A 12127-nucleotide genomic window follows, 5' to 3' on the forward strand; every position below is an offset into this window, starting at 1 on the left:
GAGCAGGGATTTCACAGACTTCTGACTAGCTCAGCAGGCTACAGCTGAACTCTACTGATATTTCCCATTTGCAAAACTCAGATCCTCATCTAAACTCTGTAGTCACCTTGCATCATTTATCATAGTTCAAATACAGTACAAATTAGATACGAGCTGAAGCCATGAAGCTAGATCTGAATCAGAGTTAAGACTTCTCCAAAGTTTGCAGTAGGGGGTTGGATTTAGTGTTCTGTTTCAGTAACAACTCTAGTCCATTTTAGTTAGTTATTTACAGAAGTTAGGAAAATTTAAATGAAAAAAATTCCACTTAATGGAACTTCTTAAGTATGTTTAATCTATACAAAACACATGTACTGAGCAGGCAATGCATGCACACAGATTTGTGTTAATAGTTATGCTTGTGTCAGTGGTGTGTGAATATTTACATTCTTGCTGAAGTCTTCATGCTTTTCACACATTTGGGAGTCTGTAGTGGACCACGATGTTTGGCCAAGCAACCAGTGGGGCCTACTCAATTCAGTGACAGCTTCTTGTTACCCAGCATATTTTAAAATGAAGCCACTTATTTAGATATCTAATATGGATTTAGGAGCTTAACTTTAGGCACTCAATTTTGAAAATCTTGGCCTAAACATATTATTGCTAAGGCCTTTTGTGTTACAGCATTTTTACAGTTAGACAGAACAAGATTTTCAAAAATTACTAGTGAATTTGCGATCTTCAATTTTTGGTTCCCAGACTGAGACATCTTAAAGAGGCCTCATTTTCAGAAGTGCCACCCTCTGAGATTCCATCCTGTTGATGCTGTCTGAAGTCAACCAGCTAAAATCTGAGGCATCCAAAATCACTAGTCACTTCTGAATATCCTGGCCAAAATGTTCATGTTAGGAAGGGAAATACACTAAAGAAAATTTCAAAAGACATCAATTTTGTGAAGTACTATGAATGAGGTATGATAAATATTCTGAACTTAGAAGTCCTATCTTGCTCCAAAACAGTGGGAAGTTCCCCCTGGAGTGCCACCTGGAACTGAGGTAAACACTGAGCCCTCTGACCCACCAACCTGGCTCCTTTTCAAGCTGTCCAGCCTGCGCTTTCACCAGCATTCACCCACGTAGTGACCTAAGTTACCTGTAAGCTGTGCGGCCCCGCAGCAGCCTATTTAGTGCCGCGCAGGTGCTTAGGGAACCCACCCGGGGACCTGCCATAGCAGGGGGAGGTGCCCCACCCAGCCTGGCCCCCAACCTGCCACAGGAGGGGCGCCTCTCCCTCAGCCCCAACTCAGCCTGCAGCCCAGACCTGTCGCGGCCAGAGTGGCCCCGGACCCAGCTTTGGCCAGATCGGGCCCAGGTGTGCCAGGTTGGCCCCAGGCGCAGTGCAGCCCAGCCCAACCCCAGAGTGGCCCGGCCCCAGGCGTGGCTTGGTAGGCCCTCCCCCGACCTGGACCTCCTGGGGCCAGGGGAGGGGCACCTATCCTGCAGCCCCAGCCCCACAGCTCCCGCAGCGGGGACAGGTGCCTCTCCCACCCCAAGCCCAGGTGCTGCTGCGGGAAGAGAATGCTGAGGGAAGTCCTCTTTCCCCGCAGTAGCCCTGGAGCAACCTCCTGCACCCCAAACCCTCACCCCCTGCACCCAGCCCTGAGCCCCTCATCCACAGCCCCACCCCAGAGCCCGCACCCCCAGATGGAACCCTTACCCCCTTGCACCCCAACCCTCTGCCCCAGCCTTGAGCCCCTCATCTCTGGCCCCACCCCAGATCCCGCACTGCCAGTCAGAGCCACACACACACCAACCCTCTGCCCCAGCCCTGAGCCCATTTCCACAAGAACTCCTCGGCCCCACCCCCACCACACGAATTTTGTTGTGTGCACCAATGTGAAGGTGATGTGTCATGGGTGGGAAAAATTAGAGGGAACACTAATTAGAGAGACACACAAAAATTAGAGAGACACACCCAGCTGCAGTTACACACAGGCTCTCTAACCACCAGCTTCCCAGCCTAGGACCCCAGAGCAGTACCGTCATGTTCTGGTCAAATCTGGCCAGTATATGGGTTTAATACCCGGTCCACCTCTCCCTCAATGTGAAGAGAACAATGCACACTTGTGGTAACCAAGCAGAGATGTTCCCTAAGCATTCCAGTCAAAGCTCATTGGTTTAGATTAAAACAAAAACAAGTTTATTAACTACAAAAGATAGATTTAAGTGATCATAAGTGAGCAAACAGATCAAATCAGATTACCTAGCAAATAAACAAAAACGCAAACTAAGCTTAATATACTAAATAGATTGGGTATGAATAGCAGAGTCTCACCCTAACTGATGGTACAGGCAGACTTGTAGATTCTTAAGGCACAAGCTACAATTGCTTTGTAGCTTGGAATCCCCAGGTGTTTCACACACAGGCTAGAAATCCCTTTAGCCTGGGTTCAGCACTTCTGCCAGTTCAGTCTTTGTTCCCCAGGTGTTTTCCAGGAATCCTCTTGTGTGGGGAGTGAAGAACCACACATGATGTCACTCCCTGTCTTATGTAGCTTTAGCGCATGGTGGGAACACTTTGTTTCAAAACTCGGTTCCCAGACCAGTCTGTGGAAAAATACTGACATCCCAAGATGGAGTCCAGCATCATGTGGCCTGGTCACATGTCTTCATAGAATCATAGCAGCCATTACTTACAGCCTGTCTGGAGTGTTCTCAGGAAGGCTTACCAAGTGGGAGATAAGCTTCTCCTAAGGCCTATTGTTTTTTCTAATGGTCCATTGCCTGAATAATCCCCACCCACTATCTAGACTGAAAGCATCTTGTCTAGTGGGCATTACCCAGGTGTAACTACATTTGAAGTACAAATACATAGTCAATATGCATAACTTCAGATACAAAAATCATACATGAATACAAATAGGATCATCATATTCAGCAAATCATAACTTTTCCAATAACACCTCACATGACTTATCTTGCATAAAATACATCATAATTATGCTACAATCATATCATAATATCACTATCAAGAATTCGGGGTGCAGTGTCACAGAGAGTACCAGGAAAATGGGGAACATGGGTGTGGTTCCTCCTGGCACTGGGACAGAGAATATATATTAGTCATTTCTGTACTCTACATGCTTAGTTCTGTTTTGATTTTTGTGTCCTTTTGTGTTTGTGGCTTTTTGGTATGCTTTTTTAACTTTATAAAATTAAATAGAAGAGAATGTCAAAATGAGTAAAAATTACACTCTGAAAGTATCTTAATTTTTAACAAATTAGAGAACAAGCCATCATAGATACACTGCTTTCTTTATGAGACAAAATTACAAACACATGAAAATGCACACTAGGTTTAGGAAGGCAGCTAAATACCTAATTATGTTGAAAATAAAATTTCATGCTTATGAAGATGATGACAACCCTAAGCCTGCCCACTTGATTCTGTGATCTCATTTAGACCTGCAATAGATTTAAATGCTCTTACTGACCATGAGGTCAATATGGAAGTATTTGTAAGTATGCTCCCATTTATTCACACAATCGCCCATCTTATCTGAACAATACAGCTACAACTTTTCAAAATTTATTCCTAAATTTATTTTTTTGAGTTCAGTAAGTCCATTAAAAGGACAATATAATGCTCTTATGTGACTGTTAATCAGAAACATTTAGGAGATGTTTGTTTTCTATTTTAATTTTTCAGGGCTAATGATACTGGATTCCTCTCTTATAAAGAACATCTACCAGTAACTGAAATTGTTATCACGGATACAGACCGACCAAATTCTGAAGCAGCTTACAAGCTTGGACCTTTGCTTTGTCGGGGTGATAGTAAGTAACAACAGAAACTTTCAAGCTACAAATAATTCACTAGGTTTACCCACTGTGTGGTCAACTGTCTAAAAGGTATTTAAAGATCAACCAACTGTTCATGGCTAATTTAATAGGAAATGAGGGAGAGAGTGACAGGATCTTCAAGCAGAGGTGTGCAAATAACAGATTTTTCAGTTTGCTGGCAGTTCTGAAAATGTAAATAAAAAATAATTTTACATCTACATTCAAATGACATTATTTGAAATTTTTGGAGAATCAAAAAGTAAATATATATATACATATATTTCGGGTCCAATGAAGTGTTTGGTTTTGACTTTTAACGTCTTTTTCATGTTTTTGAAATTTTTGAAAATAAAAATGAAGGAAATTTTGAAATGAAAAATAATTTCAACTTGAAAAATTGAAATTTTTCATTTACTATGTGTCAAAACTAAATGTTTCAAATTATTTTTAAAATGTTTCTTTTTCAAATGAACAAGTTGGTGAAATAGACATGAACTTTGCAAAATGTTTTAGTGTTGCCAAATCTTCATTTTTTCAAAAATATTTTGTCTGAAAAATTTCACCTAGCTCTATCTTCAAGGAAGCAGGATGCATTTAAAATTAGGTATTATACATATGAGGAGGTAGATCAGAGGTAATGATGGATCTAGTTTGAATAGTTTGCATGAAGGCATTGTGACTCACGGTTTTTGTGTTATGATGTTCAATTTTTGGTTAAAGCATGACTGTGCAGAGATGATTAAGATGTGCTACAGTGTCTTGGGAGAAATACACCGCTTACTGGACATGCAGGCCACTAATTTACAACACTCCTTTTATCTGGTGTCTTCATATCATATTTTAAAGGACCTGAGATACTATGAGTACATAGCTAAAATGGGCACTGGTGTGGCTGAGAAAATTGTGCTAAGGGATATTATGTTCCAAACTAGTACTACCAGGTCCTACACTAGGTTAGGATCAGTGAAATCTTTCTGTCTGGATAATATTAAAGAGAATGAATCCAAAGATTGCTCTTTAACAATTGATTTCCTGGGAAAAAATGAACAGCTGTGACCTATAAGAATATTATTTCCACTGACCATGCGATGACTAGGACATAGTTTCACCTTATGCTTGAACACAATTTTCTATATATTATAGTGTGTTAAATTTGAAGTCAGATAAAACTGACAAAATAAGGCCAAAGGGAACACAGATTAATGAAAGCTCTTTTGTAAAACACAAACAACACATCTTTTAGATTAGTGGAAAAATATTTGAGCTACTTTTTAATTTTTTTTAAAGAATAATGCAGAGTACCAGTAAGATATTTGGTACTATGCAATGGCAAAACATCCATGGCATTCTAATTGTAAGCATTGTAGTAACATATATTTTGTTCTGCACTTCTGGGCAGGAGAACAACACAAATAAGATCTCATAGCAAATAACCATTTCTCAGAAGTGCTGTTTAACAAGGACAAATAAATATTCTTGGACTCACATCCGTGGTTTGAGTGCTCATCAGAGAGATTTTGCTTCTTTCTGTTTCCGCCACTGTCGAACACTGAATTATGTGATTCCACTTCAAAGGGGATATCCTTTTATTTACCTATATCCTTTATTATTTTTTAACAGACAGAAATTTGTAGTATCATAATTGCTCACTGGCATACTCTTCAGAAGGGGCTGAGGGAGGATGTTTAGTTCCATTCTTGACATACGTACCCTAGGCTCCATTCAAACGCTGGAAGGTTGTGAAATCTCATGGTCCATTAATCATCTATACATATATGAAAAATAATTGTTTATGGTAAATATCAAAATGAAGTAGATCTGCAAACAGTGCACTGAATTGGCTTAAACAATATGACACGGTGAATAAAATAGGGGTTTTTTTAAGGTGTTTGTTTATCCTCATTGGCTATCATTTACACAAATATACTCCATAGCTTCTAAACACTAATGTGGACCAGAAGTCAAGCTAAGATATGACAGGAATATGTCAAGGCAATACAATATTAGAGATAAATATAATGCTTACCACATCTATATCTATAGATCATCATCTGTCATACAAAGATTAATTAATTCTCTCAGAACACCTGATAAAGGTATATATATTATCTCCATTTCACAGGTGCAGAACTTGACCCACAGAGGTTGTGGGATTCTCAAGTACCTATGGTCAGACCAAGGGACTTCATAGCTCTCAGTCCTCTGCTCAGAACACCAAGCCACACCTTTCTCTCTTGACAATATATTCTTGGGCTATCTGCTATTGGCTTTCTCCATTTTCCTCCATAAATTTCTATTTGCACTTTCTAGTGTACCTAATAAATTGTATCTCACAATTTTGGTGTCAGATTTGACATAGTAGTTGGGCTTCGTGAAAATAAAGAGACTAAATGAATCTATGATCAGCAGAGTTGAGGACAATAAGAAGAAGAGGGGGTTTTTTGTTGGTTTTTTTTAACTTATTGAGTGCAAAGGGAATCCCAGCAATGATATTGGCCCATGGAAATGTTAGAATTGTCAGTAATAATGCAAGCAGGGCAGAAGTGTCAATAAATATTTCTGTTCTATTTTTGGGAAAAAGCCAAGTGATGCATTAATATCATATGGTGATTGTGAAATACTTTTAACATCCTCCTTAGTTACTATTGGAATGGAAACAGCAGCTACTAAAGCTAGACATTTATAAATCAGCAGGTCCAGATAACTTGTGTGCTAGGGTTTTTGGAGCTCTCTGGACCATTGATATTAGTTTTCAATACATCTTGGAACACTGAGGAAGTTCCAGAGGACTGGAAGAAAGCTAGTACTGTGCATAGATCGTGGGCAAAATACTGGAATAGTTTATATGGGGCTCTGTTAATACAGAATTAAAGGAAGGTAATATAATTAATGCCAATTGTCACAGTCCTGGTCAAGCTCCCCCTGTGAGATACACACCGGGTTCCTGTGTTTGAATCCCAGTACTTGGACCTGTGTGATTTTGGCTTGCTGAGTCTGAGCAGAGTCCAGGCACTGCCTCTGCCTTTGTGTCTCCAGACACACTCTTGGGGTAGAGATCCTGTGTCTAGCATCCCCTTCTGAGAGCTGGGATACCACAGCCCAACTGTATAGGTCCTGAGATTAGTGCCAGCTCTCCCAGACACCCCAATAGCTTAAGTACACTCTTCCCAGAGTTCCAACTTTGTGGGCACTCTGGTTTATGCTTTATCCCTTCAAATACATGTGATAGTGGAAGCAAAGACACAGAATTTTCACAGGGTTTCTTACACAATCACTTTTTACTTTAGACAGCACAAGCGATATACATATCTAGGCAAACTAAGATACACTTGCAAACAGATCCCTGCCTCAGTTTCCTCACTGCTCTTGAGCTTTCTTTGGGATTTGAGTGAGTGAGGATCCAGGACCTTCTCTGTGACTCCATTCCTTCTAGTTCCTGTAGGCATCAACCATCCCATTATCCTGATGTACTTCCATTTGAATGGGAGCTATTAATGTTAATGTGTCTCCATTGTCTCTGTACTAGGAGAGATGGGACGCCAGCCCTGATAACAAAAGGCTGACACCGCATCCATTGAATGACACAGCAACTTCTTAAAATGAACCAAAATTCATAAATTATACAAAGACAGATCTTTCAAGTGTAGATTAGGATGAACCAAAATATGTCATACATTTGTGTCAATTTTACCACATTGTTTCAGTTAAAAAAAAGTGAAAACATTTTGTTTTGACATTTTTGAAAGAAAGTATTTTTTCTATTCAAATTTACGTTTCATTTTTGAAATTTATTTTAATTTTTTATTTTAAAAAGTTTTTAAAAGCTCAAAAATTAAACAAATTTCTGGTTGAATAAAATATTTCATGTGACCTGAAAAGAATGTATTTTTCAACTTTTTGTTTAACTTTTTTTTTTTTCAACTTTTTATTTATTTGTTTGCTTGGTATGGCCATGAACCAATAAATCAGAAATTTGCACAGCTTTATTCATTCCAAACAACATTTTGATCAAGAAACTAGAATAATACAAAATCAACAATGCACACATTATAAATGAATTACATACTAGCTAAATCAGACTCAAAATATAATTGTAAGTGGGGAATAATCATTAAACAGGTGTATTTCTAGTGGTGTCCCACAGGGACTGGTTCTTTGCCCTACTCTATTTAACATTTTTAATCAATGATCTGGAAGAAAAGAGAAAAACATCACTGATAAAGAGTGGAAGAATAGTAAATAATAAGGCGAGGTCACTTCTTAGTGTATGCGCAACACATCTCAAGTGGCATGTGGCCAGGATACATCATCAAATTTGGTCTGCTGGTTGGATCACTATCTTCCCTGGCTTGGGCCGGGTACTGATGTGGAGTGTGATGTGAACGCTGATCCATGCTCCTTAGGAGAGGTCACTGATACAGAACAATCTGGTAAGATGAGCACAGTCAAACAATGTGTGTTTTAATATGGCCAAATGTAAAGTTGTACACCCTAGAAAAAAATAATGTGGGCTATACTTACAGGATGTGGGGCTCTATCCTCCAAAGCAGTGACTGAAAAAGACTTGGGGATCATGGCTGATAATCAGCTGAACAAGAGTTCACTGTGCAATGCTTTGGTCAAAAGGGATAATACAGTTTCTGGTAGCATAAACAGGGGAATCTTGAGTAGGAGAAGAGAGGTTATTTTACCTCTGTGTTTGGTACTGGTGCAACTCCTACTGGAATACTGTGTCTAGTTCTGGTGTCCACAACTCAGGAAGGAGACTGCTAAATTAGACAGGGTTCAGAGAAGAGCCACAAGAATGATTACAGGATTGAAAAACATGCTTTATAGTGAAAGACTCAAGGAACTTGATCTGTTTAGATAAAAAAAATAGAAGGTGAAGGGGTGATTTTATCATAATCTATAATGACCTTCATGCAGAATAGAAATTTGATAACATAGGTCTCACTAATCTAGCAAATGTATAGTGAGATCCAGTGACTGGAAGTTGAAGCTAGACAAATACAGACTAGAAATAAGTTGTACATTTTTTAACAGCAAGAGAAATTAATTGCTAGATTAACAAAGGAAGTGATGGATTCTCCATCACTGGAAAATTTTAAATCAACATTGGATATTTTTCTTAAAGAAGTGCTCTAGTTCAAACAACAATTAATTCAGGAAAGTCTCATAGCCTGTTTTATACAGTATGTCAGACGAGATAATCACAATGGTCCCTTATGGCTTTATAATCTATGAATTTTATAATAAGCTGTTGTACAGGGGAGCTAGAAGTAGCGATACAGATGAGGCAGCTGTACTCACAAATTATCAAAGGCAAACAGTTGCCAGATTTTGGAATGTTAGAAGATCCATTCAGAAGAAGTAATTTGCAGAATTTTAGTAATTCTGCCTTCCACACTGCTCTGCTGAGCAAATGGGATTTTTTCCATGTTGCATCATCAAAAGAAATGTTGGGTAAACGTGAAAAGAAACAGATGTGAATAAGACATGTAAGTAGTAGAGTTTGATTATTACCAGCACCACTACCGCCGCCCCTAATTTTCCACAACAGGGAAAAATCATTTTTCTAATGTACTTTTATATAGGAGGCCACAATATGGCCACCTTAAGGGGAGATGGACCTCAGCTCCATATGTGACAAGATCAACTTATGTCCCCAGGTGGAGAAAATAGTGAAGAGCATGTGACTGATCAGACCCGGGATACATAAAACAGAGGCCTGTGGAGAAAGCTAAGAATGCCAAACTCAAGACAAGAAGGCCTGGGAGTTACTGCTAAAAGAGCAGGAAAATGGGAGATGCTGTGCTCAGCTTAGGCCTGGGACAGAAGTGTTTGTGAACTGTGAAGGGAAGACAGATCCGTAGGGACAAGGGGCTGGGCTCAGCCTTAGACGGGGACGAAGACTCTTTTTTGTTGTGAGTTCTGATTGGTTTATGCCACCTTGTTGGCATGATTTAATAAATTGAATCTTAGATTGGGAACCTTGTTTTGAATACCATTGGATGGGGGGCTGCAGAGGTTAAGATGCCCCATGGAAAGTGAAACTGAGACAAGGTACCACAAGGTACCACAAGGCCATGAGGGGGCACTTGGGAAGCAGTGACCACATCCACATAGAAACAATAGAAACAAAATCAGACTATCAGGCTAGAAGGCAAAATGGAGTGGACTAGACCAAAGAGCCCCTTCATCTATAGAGACAATGGGCTAAATCCTGCATGCCTTACTCATGCTGGTAGTTTCACTGAAGTCAGTTGGACTAGTGCTATAAGGCTTGGCAGGATCTTCAATTTTCAATAGGTACAGCTTTATAAAGTAATGATAATAATGTGCATGTAAACATGGTAAGGATCTGACTTTAGATGGAACACAAAGCTTCTGACTTAAGTGGGACCAGCATTTGGCTCTTATATACAGTAGTAGCATTGGGTGATCTCTGGGTACATTAGAAATGTTAATATATTAAGCTTCACTACACCCTTCTGAGATAGGACAGTATTATCTCCATTTTATACCTGGGGAAACTGGGATGGGGATTAAAATACCTTACTCATCATCACATGGGAAATCTGTGGCATTTTCAAGAACAGAATCTAGATTTCCTGATTACCAATTCTGTGCTTTAGCTAAACTTATCTATAAGAGATGGGTAAATTTTGTGCCATGCCAGGCAGAGTTTTGTCTTGCCTCCCCCAGCCCTAATACACATCTGCAGGAGACATCTACAGAAAACTATATTCTTTTTGCCAATTGATCTGTATTAAAAACTGTAAATTGTTTTCCACTGGAAGCTATTTGGTTTTGTTTACTTTTTTTCCTTCACTTTGATCCCCGCTGGAGTTTCACACATAAAGCGTGTGATACAGCACTTAAAAGTATCAACAGAGGAGCTGTTACAAATAAAAAAAAAATTGTGTTCTGATATAAATATTAGACAGCTCCAATGACTTTTTACAACTAAGAAATTGTTGTGAAGGAGTCCTTTTTGATTAGCTTTGTAGCGTTCAAAACTACTAACTTGACTGCCATGTTTTCATTTTTCTTCCTGTCTTTTTATGTTTTATTTTAAAATTGGTAAGATAAAAGATGATTTGTTAATGAATGTTTCCCTTTAATAAATCTCTGAAATCTTGAAAGCAAAGTATTATTTGCAATATGGATATGGGTGTTGTTTTATTTATAGCAAACAAGGCTGCCTTTCTTCTACTTTTTCTTTAGTTCTGTGGAGATTCAAGTCTTACCATCTCAAATAAAATGCTAAATATAGTTGATTTTCTTATTCCATGGTGTTAGTCTCAGCTTACTACACAGGAGACTGTAGGCCAGATCCTCAAGTATTGTACACTGAAGTATCTCTTTTGCCACACCAATTTACAGCAGCTGAGGATCTGGCTCTATATATTTCCTTCTAATAGGGGTCTTTTTGTGGCTATCCCTTTAATATCTTAATATTCTTAAATACTTTATGTATCTGTTTCAGGGTTGGGATAATGCAGTAAAAAGAAAAGAAAGATGAAGTAAGGGAGGAATAGGAAGAATTAAACTTTCAACTTTGGACTTCAGTGGCACTTTCCATATGAGGGTCTCAAAAACAGATCAGAGCTATCATAATCGAAAGAGAAGGGAAGTTTTCTACCTTTTACCTTAAAATGTTCTAATTCACTTGTCAAATGATGACCGAGTGAAATTATCTAATCTCCCATACTAAACGCCCCATTGCCACTCAGATGCATATTCAAATGGTTCATTGGAGCTAATCACATAATTTCTATGATGGACAATTGTCTTTTTTTCCCTTCTAATTGCCAGCAATGTTTAACCCATTTTATATGAATTGCTAGTCTTCAATTTCCAACTGTGTTGAATTACTGGCAACAACTAGCCCACTATTTATTAAATAGCTAGTACATGCACTAATCAATTTATATGAGCATAAGCTTTCGTGAGCTACAGCTCACTTCATCGGATGCATACTGTGAGCTGTAGCTCACGAAAGCTTATGCTCAAATAAATTGGTTAGTCTCTAAGGTGCCACAAGTACTCCTTTTCTTTTTGAGTATACAGACTAACACGGCTGTTACTCTGAAACATGCACTAATCATACTTGCAGCGAAGTTCAATATGACCTGAGACCGTGAAAAAAAAAGAGACTAAAGGAAATGACTCTAGATATTAGGTCTTTTCTTCCATTTGTTTTCTTTCCCTCCCATGGGATTTATGCAGGTTTTGACTGCAGCTCAGGAGCCCACAACACAACTCAAGAGAGTCAGGTGAAAAGCGACTCTTTTACTCCCCCA

At 39.0% G+C, this 12127-nt stretch overlaps 1 protein-coding gene across 1 annotated transcript in view; it reads left to right on the plus strand.

Moving 5' to 3' along the window:
* The window catches only part of CNTNAP4 (contactin associated protein family member 4), a 292066-nt gene that overhangs the window by 236759 nt on the left and 43180 nt on the right, over positions 1-12127 (plus strand). The window contains exon 15 of the mRNA XM_077816377.1: positions 3688-3815. Within this exon, the coding sequence (XP_077672503.1) occupies positions 3688-3815 (128 nt within the window). The remainder of the gene's footprint in view (positions 1-3687; positions 3816-12127) is intronic.

The sequence above is a fragment of the Eretmochelys imbricata genome, chromosome 5 (assembly GCF_965152235.1).
Source record: "Eretmochelys imbricata isolate rEreImb1 chromosome 5, rEreImb1.hap1, whole genome shotgun sequence".
NCBI lineage: Eukaryota > Metazoa > Chordata > Testudines > Cheloniidae > Eretmochelys > Eretmochelys imbricata.